General features: G+C 36.7%; 1 protein-coding gene across 7 annotated transcripts in view; it reads right to left on the reverse strand.

The window, feature by feature from the left end:
* Positions 1-21,526, reverse strand: part of LOC149072557 (bromodomain adjacent to zinc finger domain protein 2B-like) — a 339,679-nt gene that overhangs the window by 12,060 nt on the left and 306,093 nt on the right. For all 7 annotated transcript variants that reach the window (XM_089247421.1, XM_089247420.1, XM_089247419.1 and 4 more), the window contains 3 exons: positions 18,720-18,765; positions 5,945-6,132; positions 3,048-3,191 (listed from right to left, as the gene is read on the reverse strand). In XM_089247421.1, the coding sequence (XP_089103547.1) occupies positions 3,048-3,191; positions 5,945-6,132; positions 18,720-18,765 (378 nt within the window). The remainder of the gene's footprint in view (positions 1-3,047; positions 3,192-5,944; positions 6,133-18,719; positions 18,766-21,526) is intronic.

Below are 21,526 nucleotides of genomic sequence, written 5' to 3' on the forward strand. Positions count from 1 at the left end.
CTGCACTGTTACTGTTGCATTGCCCTTCACAAGTCTGGAGACAAGACTTTTGCCCGCACATTCGCCAGTTAATAACGCCCGCAAGTTGCACGTTGGGACAAAGTTTTTTGCCTTACAGTCTAGTCTTCAAGCACTTTAACTACCACTGCTCTTGAGCATTTCAAAAATTTAATAGTTTTGCTGATACTTGCTCCATGGCTCTGAGCTCCTACAATCATCTCATGTTCAAAGTCTGTCACAAATCATGTTTTTTGCCCATATCTTCACAAACAATTCACTTATACTTCTGTCTCAGGAACTAAGCTCCCCTTTTTTTTATTAGCCTAGTCCTCTAGCAACAACAGTTGTGAACCACAGCTCATTTGCTTAAAATTGTCAGGTAGTCATAATAAATTGGTCACTCAGTATATATTTAAACCAGTACAAGGAAAGAAATTACAGTAATTTTCTACCACATATGCATATTTCATTAATCATTAATGAAATCTTAAGAAATAGAAGAGGTTGTTCGTCATGTTTTTGCAGAAAAACTGTCAATTTTCTACTTGCAACTATATGTTATCTATGAATTTTTTAAATTTATTTTTACAAAATAATTTTTTTAATATTTATTTCTATTTTAACCTTTAAAAAAAGGAAAAAGAAGCTGCTGATAATGCCCAGCAATACATATCATGTCACTAAGAAATTAAGAATGCAGGAAATACGGTATATTTAAAATATTATGCAATTTTCAATTACACCATAACATCTTTTTCACTAGATGAAAAAGTGCATCTAATTTTTTCCTCTCCTTCCTTTTTTTTGTCATCTTTCTCTTTTGTTACGAGCCAAGGCAAGAAGGAAAAAAAGTAGCCATACCCATATTGCACCTGGGAGATAACAAAAACTCCATTGAGTAGGGAGAAAAGTAATTCATTCTTCAACTTTACTTACATTAGTAGAGTGAGTGGCAAGTTTATTAGATAGCATTATTACACAGAACAACTTAAGTAACAGCGAGAAGCTAGTAAACTTACCCAATGTAATTGAGCCTTAAGAATAATGTTGATCAATAATTTGGTATAATGTGACTTTTGTAATTTTTTTAGCATACAAATACAAATACAACGCCACAACAGGCAAATTGCCCAACGAGGTGGCTGACTTAAGAACATCATGGATCCCCGAACCATTTTTTGGAGTCCCTACCTACTACTGCTACACCACACATGCACCCCCCCCCCCGCGGAACCCCCCAACGAACCCCCAACGAATCGGTACATGCGGGAATGTGCGTGTACGTGTAGTGCAACCTGACGTAAAGTTTGTTTTCAGTGCAATGCTTGTTATGTGTACAAATACAAATACAAATACAAATACAACGCCACAACAGGCAAATTGCCCAACGAGGTGGCTGACTTAAGAACATCATGGATCCCCGAGCCCCTACCTACTACTGCTACACCCCACATGCACCCCCCCCCCCCCCGCAGAACCCCCCAACGAATCGGTAAATGCGGGAGTGTACGTGGAGTGCAACCTGACGTATAGTTTGTTTCTGTGTAATGCTTGTTATGTGTAGTGCTGTCATCTGCCCCCAGTTTTTCTAACTATGAGTGAAGTGTTATGGTTGAATGATTTACCGTTGTAGGACTGTTGCTCTCTGTGGCGAGACTTTTTAACGGGGAGATCGGCTCGCATTTGCGCCTTGAAGTTGGGAACCACAGAAAACCAACTTCAGCCGACCACCACTGTGGGGTTCGAACCCGGATCCTCGCATCACGAGTCCGGCACTATAACCACTCGACCACCACAGCGGCAAATAGCATCTGCTGATTGTTTTTCATACAATTTATCCTGAAGAAATTTATGTTGTTTTTGCTAACCTTTTAAGTGTATCCCTTTTTATATGTCCATGTCTCTTGCATGTTCTTGGTGCATAATTTTTTTTTCAATATTTTGCTTCAAGATTAAACTAGGTTTTATTCTTTGTTTTTTTACAATTTGATATTTTTTTATAATAATTGTTAAATTATTAATTTATTCCCCCCTTTAAAAATCCAAAACACAATGTCCATCTTTTCTAGGGACTTGTGCAAGAGATATTTGCAACCATGCACCAACTTCAGTCATTTATCCATAGACCATATTACAAGAACGTGAATTGTCATAATTTTTTCTGTGTAGTGAAAGTATTTATAGAGTAGCAACTCTAGGGCTATCTAAATTATTTCAGTAAAATTACTTCCCTCAGTTCCTAAAATATGTTCTTACCCTTACAGTCAGATTGAGTTTTGAACCCCTGTGAGAAACACTTCACACCTTACCATCTCTCATTGTTTTGTCCCAATCTTTATGGCTGATATTTTAATCATCATCACTGAAAGAAATAAAGATTGATTTCGTGACTGAGCCATCAAATGAAACTTTTTTTGACCTAAAATGATTTTTTTGAGTAATTAATCATTGATGCATCTTATTTGTTCTTTTTTGCAACAAGGCCTTGGGCTATATTTGGCAAATTCTCAGAATGACAAACATTTAAATAGAAAAAAAAAAAAAATTTTTAATCATTTGTACAATATTTATAGACGCGAGTAGAAAAATTGAAATCGTTTTCTGCAAATATGTGACAAAAACAACCTCTTCTATTTTCTAAGATTTCATTATTGATGAATGAAATTTTACATATGTGGTAGGAAATTGTTGTAGTTTCTTGTCTCATACTGTTTTAAAAATAGTTACTTTTCTCATAAGCTGACTGGAACAAACTCCCCTCTGCTATTCTTGATTCTTCCAGTCATTGAATTTTTGCACAATATAAAACAATATCTGCATCACAACCAAACATATTCACTTGTAAAAGCCTCAGCCAACACTATTGTATAAAAAATTAATTAATTTTTCAATTAATTAATCAATTAATTTAAAAATAATTATCATCAATGCTAGCACATAATAGTCAATTACACACAATTGCTTGGGAGCAGCCACTAATAGGCTGTCATCCCTATGGTGATTGATTATGTAAAAAGCAGTAATAAAAATCTGACATGCAGTCTTACTGGTTGGCTTCAAGTTTGCTGCGAACTGTAGCAAGATCCATTGGCTTTTTAATAATTTTCCTGTATGTGGGAAACTGCTTAGTGTTGACTGGAGACAAAAAAGGCCAGGAGTCATCATGTTTTTCCATTTCTTCTACAAGTAAACTGTATACGGAAGATATGTGATGTAAGGAAATTAAATAACAGAAAGATTACACATTAAAGTTATACATTATATGCATTAAATTACTGCACTTCAAAGTATTTTTCAAACATTTTTTTTTTTTGCAAAAAGCATTTAAAAGAAACCTTTCTAAAATGTTTGGGAAATGGAAAATTCCTAAAAAATTTCAAGAGAACAATGCCATGAAGATATTTAAATACAGTAAAAGTCTGATATTACAAGTACACCTTATAAAAAGAATCTTGAAATTATGAGTAATTCCCAAGCAAATTGCAAAGAGTGAATGTTAAAGTAACAAAAAATGTGAGTTTATATAGCAAGCCAGTTGAAGATTAGAAGGCTTTTGCTATGATGTCAACAAAATTCTAGAAAAATCCAGTTTTTCTTTTTCTCTTTTCATCAATTAATTAATGATTAACTATTACCTCTTATCATCACGCATCACATGTTCCTTATAAACATTATTCTGAGGTACTTCTAACAATTGATAAACAGAGAAAAGTTTTTTTTATATCCCCTTTTTCCTATTCTTAGGCTTTCTTAATATGCATACAGGATATGTCACAACTTCATTTGATTTTAGCAACTACTAGTGACTGACAGACCACAGTCATCTTTCGCAACCAGGGTTTATTTGTTTGGAACTTGCAACTTCAAGTAATTTCCAAATGACTCGGCAAATCATGCTAAAAAACCTTCCTATTAGTGAAAAGATGTTAATGAGTTCATAAAGGACATGGAATTGAGCATTGAGATAATAACTGAGAATATTAATTATTTGGTTGGGTGGATGAATCATTTTAAGAATACAACATTCTATGCAATAAAATTTTAAGAGAATCAATTGCTGTGAGTCAAGAATCAATTTCACAATTGAAATCTATCTAATTTGCTAAACACAGTAGTCCCAATAATTAGTCTTGAAAGTCTGAGCTTCCAGAAAATCGGAGGAGTTTTTTTTAAATCCGTTCTCTTAAAAACTCTATCTCTTTTTGTTCTTTGGCAAGAATACGTTTAGTCTCATTTTTCCTATGAATGCAAGTATCTCAGTTTGAAGGGGGTCTTGATCCCTAGATGGAGGTCTTCTGACAACCCCAGAGCAAAGGCCCTCTATAGAAAATTTATTGAGTGAAAAACTTTTCTATCAGGCCCTAGGGTTGGAGTTCCTGTCAGCCTCCCTTATAATGGGACTATGGTTTTTGACAGCACTAATTTGAAGCAAATTAAGCCACTGAATTAAGAACAAAACAGGTAAGGGTAAGTACAAATACATAGGTTCAAAGAAAACAAGTACATTTAATCAAATGAGAATAAGTCTTATTTTCAACGTTAACTTCAATTAGATGCCTGTTTCTCCATATAAAGACCATTACACAACAGAGGCTGATTGGCTCTGCCCCAGTGAAGGACCTTGTATTTTATCAATTTTTTGTTATACACTATATATTTAACATAAAATCAGTATAGGGAAACTCCCCTACTCTGAAAGTAGTTTTTCAGAAAGTCAAAATTTTCATTAATCAGAGTTGGTCTTATTCCCATGCCTGAAAATGGTTCTTTTATAAGTGAAAATATCTACTAAATCATCCTGGGGAGCCATAGATGAGCCATGAATTGGGCAAGGGAGCCACAGTTTACAATAGTTTGAGAACTACTGCTATATAAGTTTACTTTTGTACTGTTATTTTTTTCCCCATTTTATTCAACCTTTTTAAGTATGAGTTTGATAGCAATCTATTTTCCACAAAATAAAACTGAAAAACATTTTTTTGCTTATGCAGAGAGAGAATCTCTGACTTTTTGCACAGGGTAAAACTGTAATCAAAATTACCATATCAGATTTTGAAAAAAATGTGGTTTTTTTGTACATGTTTATTTTATGTAACAGACCAGAATCCACAGTTTGGAAGATGATTCTATACAGCTGGATAAAGACATCCCCCCCCCATAGTGCAGAGAAGAGCTACACACACTCTTGTTGGCACAAAGGGCTTGATCTAAGTAGAGACTTCATATTTGAATATTTTTACTTGGAAAGAATGCAGGTTCAGGGGAGGATATGATCAAAGTGTTTACAATTTTCAATGGGATAGACCATGATTTATTAATATACCATCAATTGAGTACTTTGACAATGGAACACCAGTATAGATTGGTAAGAGACTACTTCAGGTTGTGGTGAATAAATGGAATAGTTTATCCTCTTGATATTGTGGATTATACAACAATTGACAAGTTTAAAAAGAAATATAACATTCATATTGGAATGAATCAAAAAGCTATCCATACTTAATTATAAGACAAATATAATTTCTAATGGGCAGTGTATTATATTTTATCATAATTGTTAATTTTTTCATGATAATTGTTATTATTTTGGGTTGCTGCATTTTTGATATATTTGACATCAATATATATATATATCAAAAATATGTTTTTGTTATGGGCATCTTTATTCAGCTACCTCATTAGGCATTTTGCCTGTTGTGCCTTTGTATTTGTGTAAGATGTTTGCTGTATTCCGTAGACTACATCTAAACAAGGTTTAGTATCTGGGCACAATTGTATTTCACAAGGAAAAGGAAAAAAAAATCATATATATAGACATACACATTTCTCCAGTAAACTACACTCATATCAATAATTTTAATTTACATGAAATAAAGTACACAATGTAATTAAGTTTGTTCATTCTAAAACAAAGTGTTTTTGAAGGTTAAAAAAAAGTAGCTACCTGCACCGAGAAAGGTCTTCCACAGTTTGACTACGAGTTTTCTCTTTCCTATCTTTTTTTTCAGCATTCTTTGTTTTTGGAGATTGAGATGAAATTTCAGTTTTTTTTGTTCCTATGGTTTCTTTCACTTCTTTATCTCGTTCTTTATCTTTGTTATTAGCTGAACTTTTTTTACTTGACTTTTTCGGCTGTTAAACAAGGCAATTATATGTAAATGCACTTTTACACTTGAAGAAATATAAAATAATGAATACAAAGTTGTTGATATGAATCTTCAAAGATATGCACACTAGGCATAGATACACATAATAGGCATACATACTCATGGAAAAGTTTATTATAACTACCTGGTTAGTAATTCATTGATGACTTTTTCTTAAAATAACCACAGCTATTTTTATTGATAGTGATTCATTGGTGAGTTCTAATGAGTTAAAATTAAAAAGGAACGTTTTACCCAATTTCACAAATTTTTAATGGAATCTAGATCCAATGCTGTTTAATGGATAGAAATGATCAGCTAATATATTAACAAATCTTGATCTCATTGGGAATGTCTCCATGTGTATGGGACACTATATTGGAAGTCAAAGTGCATGCTCCACCAACAAACAAAACCACCACCTACTTATACACTATGAGACTAGCTCCACTTTGCATCAGCATGGCAGAGTTGAAAATTTGATTTTTTTTTTTTGGCCAGATGGCACATTTACAATCTATGTACACTGAGTGGCCACTTTATACATTATATCGGGTCTCGTCCCGTTTGTTAAAAAAAATAATCTCTCGATTAAATTCTGATATGGAACATCAGTGATTACGGAATCACTTTCTTGACACCCCTGAATTGTAATACCTGTACTTAATGGAATATTAGATTTACATTTGGGAATATTTTTGTAAATTTGTTGCATTCTCTCAATATAACCTTTTTGATGCATAATTAACTTATTTCCCACATTTTTGAATTGTACTCCTAAAAAACATGAAATTGAACCCAAATTTTTCATTTCAAACTTTGATTCTAACAAACTTATTACAATATTCATATTTTCTTCATTTTTGGCAAATACCGCCATGTCATCAACATATACTAATATAATAACATTCCAATTATATACATATATACCATTTCCATTTAACAATTTTTCAAAACCTAGTTCTAAAAATGTTTTGTCCAACTCAAAAACCATTGTCTTCCGGCCTGATGTACACCGTATAATGCCCTTTTCAGTCTCAAAACATGATCTTCAAAACCCTGTGGTTGATTCATATACACAACATTGTCAAGTTTACCATACAAATATGCATTTTTTATGTCTAAATATCGATGAATCCAACCCTTCAAAATAATTGAAATGATCATGAATAATCTAACTAATGTGAAATTCACTACCAGTGAATAAACATCGAAATAATCGACTCCTTCGACTTGTCGAAAACCTTGTGCCACTAGTTGTGCTTTATAACGTTTTATGTTACCGAATTCGTCCTTCATCATTTTCTCGCTTTGTATCCCCTTTCAAATCAAAATCGTCTAAGTTTATGCTGATCCCTTTTTGTTCACAATATTTTTGTACATCGTTTTTACTTCTGAGTCAGATATTTTCTTCAGGATAGTAATAGACATCTTTTCTGCCCGCTGTATCGCCCTTTTTTCTTGTTTTTACAACCCTTTTCCATTTCACGTTTTCGTCATATTGCATTTTCTGATTTTCTATGTCCTCTTCAGAATCTCCCATTTCTACATCTGAATTATTATAAAAGTTAATCAAAGGATTTTCACAACATTTGTGAGACTCTCTTTGAATTTCTGTACCCATAGTAAATTCATTGAATTTTACATGCTTCGTCTCAATAACCTTGTTGGTTTTCAAAATCCAAACTCTATATCCTTTTGTTTTTATTGCATAGCCAACCAACACTCCCTTTTCCGCTTTGCTATCTAGTTTGTCTTGATATCTTTTAGGAATGAAGACGTAAGCCAAACTTCCTATGACTTTCAAATGTCTGACGGAAAATTTTCTGCCACTAAAAACGTTCAAGGGTGCTTTTCCTTTCAAAGTTCTATGCAGGAATCTATTTCGTAAATAGTTCTGTGTATTTACTAGTTCAGCCCACATGTCTTTCGGTAATTTTCCTTGAAGCAACAAGGACCCGACTCCTTCCATGAGGGTTCGATTATATCGTTCTGCGATACCGTTCATTTCTGGAGAATAGATATTCGTTCTTTCGCTTTTTATTCCATTCTCTCTCAAATATGTCTCGAAATATTTAGCACAAAACTCTAACCCATTATCGGATCTAATCCGTTTGATTTTTTTCCATGTTTGCCGTTCGATTTTAGCGTGATAGGATTTGAAACAGTTAAAAACTTCCTTTTTTGTGTTTCAATATATATACAACTGCATACCGGGAAAAATCACCAATTATAGTATAGAAATACGCGGCTCCTCCTTTAGATAATACGGGCGCCGGTCCCCATAAGTCCATGTGACATAATTCTAATATATCAGTAGTTTGCACTTCATCAACTCCTTCAAATGATGCGCGTTTTGCTTTAGACATCATACATGTATCACAATTTTCAATTCTCCCGCGTAGTTTATCAAGCCTGTATACTAAGCCACTTTTTGAAAATTGACTTAATGCTTTAGCATTTAAATGTCCGAATCTGGTGTGCCATAACATCATGTCGTTTCTATCAAGCAAATGAGCTTCATGTTTAGTATTCATGTTAATTACCTCTGTATTAACAACAAAGTTTTCCAGATAAAGGGGCACTGAAAAATAATTTTCCATTTGCTTTGAAAACATCAATTTTTTGATCACCTAGGCGAGCTCTGTAACCCGCAATATATATTAGTCTCCCACTAATTAAATTTTGGCACATACCTGGAGCATACAAAACATTTTGCAACAAAAGTTCTACATTACCTTTTGTCCCACGTATCTTAATTTTAACATCACCGGATCCAAAAACCTTTGTTGTTCTTTCTGCAATGATGGCTTCGCCATCCGGGATTTCTCGAAAAGTTGCGAAAAAGGTTCTGCCGTTGCAAAAATGTTCAGTCGCGGCTGTATCAATCAGCCACTGCACACCTTTTGATGTTGATATCATCGCGGATGCGTATAATGCACCACTTTCACTATTGTCCACACACTGAAGATTGTTTTTCTTCATTTTGCTGCTAATCACAGTTTTCCGTTCTTTACAGTTTCTCGCGATATGTCCGATGATTCCACATTTGTAGCACATTCTCGAGTCCTTGAATCTTGATTTCACCTTCTTGGATGATTTTCGACATTCCGTCGAACCAAACGCTGTATCTTCAGAGGTCATCTCATCTTCACGATGTTAAACTCTATCGTACTTCGACAAAAGCACTTCGCGTACTCTCACTGATGTAAACTCTCCATCTGGAAGTGTATACAACTGCATCACCACGTTGTCATACGCCTGCGGTAAATAGGCTAGAAGTTGAAACGCCACTTCATCATCAGGCACCTTTCGTCCAGCTAGTTCCAAATCGTTGACAGCCCTGAAAATTCTGCCGACGTACATAGACATCGTTTCAGATGGCATGAATTTTATTCCCATGAATTCGCTTCGAAGTGCTGCCACTCTTGCTCGTGTTTTCGGTTCATAGGCTTGCTCTATATCTTTCCAAACCTTTCTTGGATCTGTGGTTTCTAATAAGAGGTTTTTCAATTCATCCTCTATGCTCTGGCATATGACTGAGAGCGCTTTATCCCTCTTTGCGTTGAATTGCGATATTTCCTTCCATGTAGCTTCCGATGAAGGCTCGGGTTCAGAACCATCCACAAAACCAAACAGTCCTTGGTTCATCAGCAACATCTTTGTGTTGAATTTCCAATGACGATAATTGTCCTTATTCAACTTCGAATAAGCAAAGATGCTACCATCCGACGTCATTTTCAAAATTTTTCATGTCCCTAATTTCAACAACTCAGTCAAAACCGGGCTCTGGGCCCATAACCCTTGTTGGAGGCAGAGCGTGCCGACTGAGCTGAAGAAAGAAAAACAACGATCGGAAGTTCATTTTGAACTCTAACTTTTATTCTATAAAAGTTGCAAAAAAAAGATAATTTACGTTCATCAGAAAATACGGCCGGCAATCAAAAGGGAGAGAGAAATCAAATCCAGACATACATACATGAAAAAAAACACATCTCACATATAGAGAAAAAACCAGTCTATATATCCGTGCTCCAGAGGGTGAGAGCACGCCGCCGCCAATTTGCATATAGCGTCAGAACAACCGGTTCCCGCACGTGCATGGAGAGGGGGGGGGGGAAATGGAAAACAATCCAACAAACCGGTTCTTCAATGTCTACTAACACTGACGAATTTCCTGGACAGATCTTATGGATCTCTTGGGAGTGCGTGAGGATCACGTTTAAAAAAATCACAGATTTCTCTGCAAATCACTTAGTTCAGTATGTTCATAGTTTGAAATTTTGTATAAAAACACTGAAAAAAAATTTTTTTTTGTTCTGCATGTAGGCTACACAGCCTAGAGCCAACCTTTTGTGATTTGATCTAGAACCCCTAGAATATAGGTATGAAGATGCTTTAGTTCAATCTACCATAGAAGTAAAAGAAATGCAAACTGATTGCAACTTGAAAATGCATCAGAAAGAACTGGTACCCAATGATTATGGTTCACCAAAAATAATGTAATATCGGCCATCCCAAGATTCAGTAGTTGCATTTGAAGCCTTTTTGTGACATCCTAACAAGCAGTTGATGGGAAAAAATATCTTTAAATATTATTAAAATATTTTGAACAAAAGTCTAAAAATTTAAAGTCTGTCTTTTTGGTAAATATGAAAGAAAAATTCCAAAAACTTTCAATGTCCCAAAAATAAACAAAAATGATTCGAGAGATATTATCAATGATTTGTAAGTTGAAAGCCTCTCCCTTTTTTTTTTCTATGTCTGTGCTTAAAAGTATTCAAATCATAATTGTGCTTTATAAAGTATTAATTAGTTCTGAAACATAAAATTTCATTTAATGTTGTTTTTTTTTTCCTTTATAGATTTGATATCGAGTAACACATATACTTCTAGATACGGGGGGGGGGGGGCACCAAAACCATTCAAGTGCTTAGGGCCTTCAAACATTTTGATCCGGTCCTGATTATACTACCATCTTACACAAAATACACAAAGCTTTTTCATTTCTCATGGAGAATATTGTGAACCCATTCTGTTCCAAATGCTCACAACAACAGCTATCTCACCTTCACTCTGCAATCTTCCATGGCATTACCATAGATTTTCTTCAATGAATTCTAGCCTGGTGACCTAAACTGGGGTGCCCAAGATATTCTTCTTTGGTGGATGTTAAATTCAATGATCCAAAAATAAATGGTCTTTAATAGGCTAATCTCAAGAAAAATATGAGAAATTTGGTTTGCAAACACAGGAAAACACAAGACGTTGCCAAATTACTATGAAATTGCCAGTTATAGCACAAAACTAACCAAATCTTTCTAAAATGTCACAAATAGCTGTTTTAACCCTTTACCGATTCTTGAAAGTTGCTGGGAGGTCTGTGAAAATAAACTATTTTTGCTTCCTGAAATAGACCATCTAAACCTTTACTGTTCACTTAACCCCCATCTTTTCTTACCATTCAGTTCCAATATGGTATTGTTATGAACAACAATGAGTATTATCATGAAGCTTGAGTGGAGCTTTTGAAATCCCACTGATGGGGCATCTATGCTTGTTTTTCTTGTTTCCACCCTTGATGAGAGTTGTCATTCATCCCTCCCTGCCCTTTCACAATATATATCTATCTATCATCATCAACCATTTTCAATCCAATGCTGGATGAAGGTCTCCTCTCAAATTTTCCATGTTATTCTGTCTGATGCTTTAGCCATCCAGTTGACTCCAGCTACTTTTCTGATCTCATCAGTCCATCTTGTGTGGGGGACATTTTTACTTTGTTCTCTGAATGTGTTTATTCTGCAAAATATATAATAAAAAATGGATTTTTGGTGAAATCCACAGGCCATGTCCATGCTTTATTTAAAAAATTAATGTTGCTCTCAACGCATAAGATGTTGAATTAAATCTGTAGAATGAATTTAATCATTCACACCTCCCTATCAAATGTGAAAAGCAGCATGCTTCTGACAAAAAAAATTGCCAAATAGCATAATACTATTATGCATGGTTTATGCATATTGAGAAAAATACTGTCTCACTTAATATTTCCAAATGATTCAACTCATTGTTTACAATGCAACAACAAAGAAAAAAACAGTAATTAATGTTTTATTACAGGTTTGACTGACTTCCAAATAAATATGCTGTGTCAAAATAAATGTATAATTGGTCTGGTGTGTTGTCAAAGTGTCAAAAATGTTGCCAATACATGTAATATTCAGAGAAATTGTTGTTGTGTGTGTGTGTTGTTAAGAACCATCAAGTCGATTCTGACTCCTGGTGACTCTACAGATCATGTCTCTCCAATCTGGTCTGTCATTTGCAGCATGTCTCAAGTCTTTCCTGTGCTTTGCAACACCTCCTCTGTCCATCTGGTGCTCTATCTGCCTCTTCCACTCTTTCCTTCCATTCTTCCAAGCATTATCATTTTTTCTAGTGAGACTTCTGTACGCATTATATGACCAAAGTAAGATAGTTTCTGTTTAGTGACTGTTGCTTCTAGAGAATAGTCAACCTTGACTTCTTCGATAACCAAACCAGAGAAAATACAAATGTATATCTCTGCGACTCCAGTTATTCAATAATTAAAATTACCTGTACCAACATTTTTGATGAAAATAACAAATTCAAAGAAACTCTAACCAAAAAACTGAAAAAATGGGGCATTTTTGCAAACTTTGGGATGGCCAGAAAAACAGGAAAAACCAGGATGGTTACAGAAATATGGGACATATGGTCACCCTAGTTTTTGATGATGGTACAAAGTCCCCCATCAACTTATTCCAATCTAACTTCAATCTGGGCAGCTTTCAACATTTTTAGATGAAAAAAAAAAAATTTCACTTGTAGACACTCGCAAATTTGAAATAACACCAAAAAATTTTGTCACAAAGCTCTTTGTGCCCAAACTTGTTGTGATGGGTTTTGAGGAATGATACTTACAGTTTTAATACTCTGAAAGCTATCTCATTCAGACTTAATTTGCTTATCAAACAACCCTCTTATAACTGCATTGAAGTGTGTCTTAGGCCAAACACATACTGGGGATGTGAGCGGAGAGGTACGAAATAGCGGCGAAAACAAATGTACTGTTTTGTTCTGTGCCTCACATACTTGGGCAGCGAGACAAGAAGGAGAAAGAGGCAGCTCAAGAGGTACGCAACTCTTTCAAGCCGGTTTGTTTTCATCGCGAGGTAAAATCAGACGCTATTTGGGGATTGGTCAGTTTTCTCCCCTTTTTTTTTCTCCTCACTCTCTTGGGAAAAAAAGAGAACTTCTGAGGGGGGATCATCATCATCACACCCATTTGGTTTCGAGGGAGTGCTTCAGATTTTTTTTCACTTTTGGCGCTCTGTCTTCTTTTCGATTCCCATTGTGCTTAACCCTGTCTATCCTAATTTAAAAGTTTGACGATTGTTGTGGTAGCATTTTACGCATTAATTCCCCCCGTCATTTTTTTAGACGTGAATATTTTTCAAAATCTTACTGGGACTACGAGATAGCATAGATATTTCGCAAATTTCCGCCCATCCCATTTCGCTTTTTGCATGGAAAAGTACACTATGTGCAACAGAACTTCCTTCTGACGAACGAACAGTGCTGCAACTAGGAAGGGAGCGGGAGGGGGTGTGGTTTCCCGGGAGTAGTATCAGAAGGGGTGCAAATTCCATCCCTTAAATTTCATCTTTTCAATTGTCCCTGAATAGTTTTTAATAACAAACGTACTGCCATGGGACATAGGCACCAGAACATGGCGGGGGGGGCATTTCAACCCCCCCCCCCAATAAATTTTGTGTTAGGGGGCTGAGAACTCCCTTCCCCAATTAATGAATAAATAATGCGGGACACTGCACCCTTCTACATACGGGCTCGAGGCTCACCACGGAACGACTGGCAACTTTCAGCCCTCTCAATGTTTTTCATGCCCACGCCTTTGCCCTGGGCTGCAAAATGTAAAGGGTGGCAAATTTTTGTCGGAAACTGGAAAACCACTAAAAAATCATAAGTTATATACCACTATAAATCATTATGCAGTCGCTGGGGCGGAAAAATCATTTCTTCCCCACAAAGACATCAAAAATCTTTTACAAAGAAAACTATCTATGTACTGTCTATACCAGCGGTTCTCAACCAGTGCTCCACGTGCACTGGTTGAGGGGGGCTCCGCGTTCACTCGATGAAAGTAAAATGAACCAGTAAATTTTATGACCAAATGAAAAAAGAAAAACGTAGCGTACGGGGATCCGTCGTAGAAATTATATACTAAAAAGGGCTCCGTGACTCAGAAAAAAGGTTGAGAATTGCTGGTGGACACTAATTTTCTACTCAATACTGAACATGTTCTTAGAATTTCAACAAAAAAATTTATAGAGATTTTTCCAGGAACGTCATTTCAACGTTTTCCAGGGTAGGGGGGAAGGCAAAGAGAGAAAACACACATGAACTCAATGTATGCATATGTACTCTATGTATAATATAAAACACAAACTCGAAAAGTGCCTGTTTCTAAGCAACCGAAATTAGTGACGATTTTATGTTATGGAAGTGGGTGATGTTTTTTGAGTAGCGGAAATCTGTTACGTTTTTCTGTTACGGAAATCGGCTACGGTTTTGGGTCAAGTATTCATTTAACTCTAGCATATTTGGGACCCATTTGACCCATCGGGACCAAGTTACGTACATTTACGAAGAGGCTCCCACATCCTACAGCAGGGCGCCTAGACTGGAATAGATGGCGAGCCCCCAAACCAGCTTTTCAGGGGCCCTCTATGGTTAATTTATAGTGTGAAAAATCAAAAAGTGATAAGAATCGTTCCGGTCCCTGTCAGCCCTGCCCTTGTGGGTGGGGGGGGGGGGGCAGGCATGTCGAGAGTTATAATATACATATAACACCAGTGCTCCCAACACACAGGGTCTGGGTCCCCGGGGGATTACACGTATACCTTAATGGGGAAGTTAAAAGGTTTGATTTCCAGGGCCCTTGATGGATCTCGTTGTTTTCTTGCTGCTTTAACATTGAAAAATTTGCGATAGCGGAAGACCAAGATATATCCAGTCTGGGGACCCCATAAAATTTGCAAATTCGGTCACGGGTAACTGAGGGGGAGGGGGCCCTGGAATTTATTCGTTGGTAAAATGAATACAAATGAACATTTGCCGTGGCACTCACAGGGGGGATGTATGACAAGCTCCGAGTCAGAGGGCTGTTTGATTTTGGGGGCCTGGATGAATCTCATTTTTTTTCTGTTATTTAACATTTTAGAATTTGCAACAGCGAAAGCCCGAGATAAAGCCAATCTGGGGGCCCCACTAAAAGTATGCGAACTGGTGTCCCAGGTAATTGGTTGGGGGCCTTGGACTTTATTCGTTGGTAAAATGAATACAAATGAAAATTTTTCATGGCACTTGCAGCGGGGAATGACCAACAAGCTTCCAAGTCGGGGCCCTGGATGAATCTCATTCTTTTCTGTCGTTTAACATTGTAAAATTTGCAATACATCGATAGCCCGAGATAAATCCAGTTTGGGCCCCGCTAAAATTCAGCGAATTGGAGTCTGGTGACCCCATGGGCAAGTTTTCTGGGGGTACTTGATGAATCACATTTGTTTTATGTTGTTTTATTATTGTAAAATTCGCTTCTTCAGCAAGCTGGTGCTTTCACATGTCCCTTTCCATAACGCTGATGAAGTGGGACGAAATAAACAAGACATGTTGTGATGAGAAGGGGGGGGTTGGCCGCCAAAGGCTGCAGGGGCGCAGAGCCCCTAGTATATATATATTTGTATGTATATATACCATTTTTATTGTATTTTCAAAAGCTCCCCTCCCTCAAATGACGGCCCTGGATTTGTCAACACGTTGATGGATTAGCAGGGGTTCTCAAACTGTGCGCGCCAACCTTCGTCAGGGGTGCAGCTTCGCAGTGGTCCTGACAAAGGTTTTTCAAAGAAATGCTTTGCTTACAACTGCTCTTCACATAGGAGTACGGCAGAATTTTCTCGGGGAGGGGGGTTCAAATTTGTTTTCCCTTCTGGGGGTTTTACGTTTTTTTCGGCAAAATAACACTATAATCTTGGCTTAAAGGGGGGGGGGGGGGTTAGAACCCCAAATCCCCCCTTTGCATACGCCAATGGCTCTTCATAAGGGAAATGGGTGGCGCGGGTGGAAAATGTTTGAGATCCCGTTTTTTAGGGAAAACGGATAAACACAGTGATGATTGCTCATCGCTTACTAACATTGTCGAAACACGGTTTCTGTTTTTTCTCTTTTATTTTATTATACTGAATACTGTATCTATTATTTCCGTGGATTTGAATTGGAATGCCGTGTGTTATGAAAGAGGCACAAGATTTTTTTCTGATGCAAATAATGAACATCTTACACACAATACATATTTCTGTGTTTCTTAAAAAATCGAAACCAGTTGATTGCAGCATCCGTGCGTTCATTGAAATTGGTTATGCACAGAACATGCCGGTTATAAGCAGTGCCGTCGTAAGGCATGGGTCCACCAGGGCAAGGACCGTGGGACCTCAAGATAAAAAAGGCTTCACAAAAGTGAGATGTGGTTGAGATTTTCGGGAATTTGCCTGGTAGGGCCTCAGAAAAATCATTTGGCCCTTGGGCCCATGATGCTCTTAAGACGGCCCCGCATATAGGAGGAATCTGTAATTCTGGGATTTCATAAATAATGGATCCACACTGATAATTTGTGCTTAACGACCACGTGTACATTTATCGCTAATAACAATCATTTTCATAATGATACGCTGGCCATAAAAAAATTACGGTTTCATCATCGAGGTGTATGGATAACTTCTCGCTTCATCTCATTAACGGTGATATTTTCTTTTGAAAATATCGAAATTAGCTTCTGCGGATTGTAGGCATGTATTTTTATTCAGTGTCTAACTAATTGTATTGTCTCTCTATCTTGATTGAAGTATAATTATTTCAATCTTTATACATATTGTGCAATAATATTCGAAACAATGGTTTGATACAAGAAGTCATTAAAAACATATATAAACAGGACTTGTAGTCTTTTGAGGATTAACGCGTTTATTGCAGCGCTTCTCAACCTTTTTTGACCCACGGAGCCCTTTTCCGGTATGTAATTTCTATGGCGGAGCCCAGACGCCTATTTTTTAAATTTATTCATCAAAGTTTCTTACTTATTTTTATTATTCAAAAATATTAATTATTTTTTTCAAATTTACTGGTTTTTTTTTTTTTCCTCGAGTGGCCACGGAGCCCCTGGGAGTTTACACGGAGCCCTAAGGGATCTGCGGGGCACTGGGTGAGAACCGCTGGTTTATCGGAATCCTCCAATATTGCCAAACTGATTGATTTGGCATGAACAGGCTGGTAGGGTTACTAGTTGGCGAGATGTCACGTTTCCCGCTCAAAGGCTTTTCTTCTTTACCCTTCAGAACGCCTGCGGTCATTTTCGCTCTCCTCTGCCTCCTCAGTATGTTAGGGGACATTGATGCTGATCTCGATGTATTTTCTCTTTTGAAATCGCTCCCTTTGTCGACTCCCCAGTATGTGTTCGGCCTTAGGGGAAAATCACGGTTCTGAGTGGGGAAAAATTAACAAGACATTCAATGAGTTATTAACAAATCGGCATTCTTTATAGTGTAAATTTGAATAAAGAACTTTGTTCTATGAACATCCAGAGTAAAATCTAACATTAAAATGTAATATTTTTCTTGCCCCTTAACTTTGGAAATTATATCGTTATGAATTTTCAGCATATTAAATTAACTAAAGAATGATGACCCATAACAATCAAAATACCACCTCTTTGAACATGCAGTCCTGAGGGAAATTCATACTTGGGACCAGCCCTGGGAGGGACCCTGATGTTTCATATGGATGAGAGTTTTGTCTTGAGTCACTCCTGCCTAAACTGCTGTTTTTAGTACTAGCCTAAATGGTAACTGATTTCATGACCATGAGTCCCTAATTATAATTTGAACTTGATCATAGTTTTGAGACAAAAAAAAGTTGTGGACTCCTGAATATTTTTTAGATTATCTAGACTAGTGGTTCTCAACCTTTGGAAGCCTGCACCTTAGTTGATTTCTTTTTTGTGAGTGGAAGGTCTGGTCACACATGACTAATGGAAAATAAATGGGTAAAAATAAACTGTGAACCACTCACGGCCCGGTTTGACCAATGTCAGGGCTGAGCAGTTGAGAAACACTGATCTAGACCATATTGTAAATGTTTTCTTCTTATTAAATAAAAATGCCTGAATTTAAAAGTGCTTGTTCAAAAGAGAATATATTTCAAGTAACACACATATAGTCCTCCAAGCATGAGCAATGAGACTTGGTTACACATCATGTCATACACGTGGCATTGGGAGATCCTATTCTTTTCTAGAAGAAGCAGCCAAACATGAAAGCTTAGTTGCTGATGAGAGATTCTTGATGTGCAATCACTTTACCTAAAAGAAGAGAATAGAATCATCCGATGTGACATGACACAGTCAAGTCTCATCTCATGCTTGGAGAACTACATCTATAACTTAAAAACAAAAGTCTTATAAAAAATATTCACCCTGCCTAAAGTGCATCCTGAGCAATACCAACGTCCTTTTGGCATTCTATAAATCATGAAAAAAAGAGAACCAGGTCAGAAAAGAAAAGAAAAAAATTAGTTTAATCTTATATATCTAAATCAGAAAATTGTATTGATTATCACTAGGCTAGCACATCTATTGTCTTTGGAAAGGCTCTAGCAGACTCAATAGAGGTGGCTTAAAGGTCTACTACGTTACTGCATGCCAACACTGGTCATATATTGCCATACAGCAATTTCCAATCAGTGGAGTTGGGTGGGAAATAAAGGCACCATCTATTGGTGGTTGCCTCAGGAGCGGTAGGTAAAAAACTTGTTTCTGAAGTCCTATGCCTGGATTCAAACCCATGGACCGTGACAGTAACCTTCATAGTGGAAGGAGAGCATCTTACCACTCAGGAAGACTTAGAGCTCTGGTCCTCCCCAAAATGTGAAAAAATAACTAAGAAAAAGAGCCAAATTTATTGTTTTAAACCTTTGGTTCCCCCCCCCCCCCCGAAATGCAAGTAGTCCCCCTTCAAACGAAATTTCTAGCTACGAGCCTGAGCAGACTAACATTACCCATATATATACATTATGAGAAAGGGTTTGATAATTTCAGTTACCAAGACAGAAAAAAACATACAATAACATGATTAATTACAATAGTATTAATTACAATAGAAAATTCTTACGCAGAATATATATATAGTTCCTTCTACATCATTAATATCATTTCAGATTGATAAAAGGATGATATTTTGTCCTTATCTATCTGTCATTAATATTAGACCAGGGTCAGTTTTATCATTAGGTAGACATAGCTGACTGTCTAGGACAGAGGTTTTCAACACTTTTCCAGTTGTGAGCACTGACTGTACTCATAATCAAAAAAAGAACACCCTTACAGCAAGTTCAACATTTGAATGTGTAAAATCAGGATGATTTCAATCCTTGAATGCAATTTGTGTAAGGTATTTGACTGGAACGTTGGTCAAGTGCTTGTGAGCACAAAATCAAACACAAGCATCAAGCACTCTGGGTACTTCAGAGAGCACTGTGGTGCTCATGAGCAATGGGTTGAAGATGCCTGGTCTAGGAAAACCAACAATAATGCACTTGGAGTTTGAATAAAACTGTCATTCTTTTGCCAGACTACTGCTCCTAGCTGCTTGGGAATCCAAAACTTAAAATTAGTAAGTCATGTCACAGATTTTCACTTTGGGTTTTTATATATGCAACTTTATATATATATATATGAATGAGGGGGACTCAATGTACAAACTTTTAGAGGAGGTGGAAAGCACAAAAACAAAACAAAATCACATGGGAATATATGATTGGAAACATGGGCCAGACCAGACCAGACACGACCCAGGCTCTGTCCCTCCTGGGATATAAGCCTTTTACCCATGCGGGTTGGGTCGCGCTGGGCGAAAAATAAATAAGGGCCATTGCCCCCCAGCATCAAAGGTGAAGTTGATTGATCTAATGTATACATGCATATATGAATTGACATTATCCTCATCGTGCCCCCCCCCCCTAGACTTCCAAGTCTATCTCCACTTATGATCGGAAGCCCCAATCTGATAAGCTGGAGTATAAATGAAGATGAAGAAATGACAATCAATAATGAGTTTAAAAAACTCTTTATTTAGCAATATTTTACATAAAGGTGTTCATCACCACTCTGTATCATGCCTGCTGCTGCAGAAAATGTCCCATATTTATACAGGTTACGATGCAAATTCGTAAATATTTGGTGATGCTGTACACGTCAGTTTGGGTACTGTTCGACATAAAACTGTGCCACAGCCTTCCATTTCAGCATTCGTCCATTTTTGCGTGATCTTCGTATGCAATTGGAACTTTGAATGACTAGCACAGCAGTCCAACTACAGTGCTGGTAACAGCACCAACAGTGCCCTCAAGTGTGCATAACGTGGATGGTAAGACCTTTGAGCACTTGTCGTCAAACTTAATGTATACACATACTGTCCTTGTGTAAAATATACCTAAATAAAGAGTTTTTCCACTCATTAATGGCTTTTCATTTCTGCATCTTAGTTTATCCTCCAGCTGATCAGGTTGGGGTTTGAGGTGAATCACATTCCAATGTGATTCTGTTATGGTTTTGTGTTTCTGCCTCCCTTAAAAGTTTGTAGATTGAGTTTTGAATTACCCTATATAAGTTTGTTTTTAAATACAAAGTCATTGGCTATGTTATGTTGGCCACATATGTATGTCAATAAACATTGATGAACGTTGCATCAATGTTTCTTTGCCTAGGAGCACATGACTTTTTATTAGTCTAGGAGAGGGGGCATCAGGCTCCCTTGCACCAGCCCAGTACAGTGGAACTTTGATACAGAAGACTCAACTATCCGGTTCATGACTAACTGGCCTCCCTACTATCAGGCATAAGTTAAAAGTAATTAGAATTCTCCATAATAAAATGGTGAATAATTTACTTTGTGAAGGCATTGAAAGTATAATAAATTTGCGTAATAATTTGTCAATGAAATTAATTAAATTAATTTTTGTAAGAATTAAATCTCTTGAAGTTTCATATTAATATTTTATTTATTTTAACCCTTTCTATGGTATAGTAAAACTCAGCAGATCCTCCCCCCCCCCCCTGCTGTAAAATATCTTATCTTTTTTAACAAAGCAGGCTTTTTTCTGATTTTCAGCAGATCCAAAGTAAGAGGGTACAGGAAAAAGTGGTCCATTGAGAAATCACCAGTACAAAATAACTTGGATTATCAATGCTAAAATAAATTACATTTAAGGAGGTGAGATATGTT

Source organism: Pholcus phalangioides, unplaced genomic scaffold, assembly GCF_987345545.1.
Source record: "Pholcus phalangioides strain wild (caught in Gottingen) unplaced genomic scaffold, Ppha-v1.0 ptg000017l_1, whole genome shotgun sequence".
Classification (NCBI taxonomy): Eukaryota; Metazoa; Arthropoda; class Arachnida; order Araneae; family Pholcidae; genus Pholcus; species Pholcus phalangioides.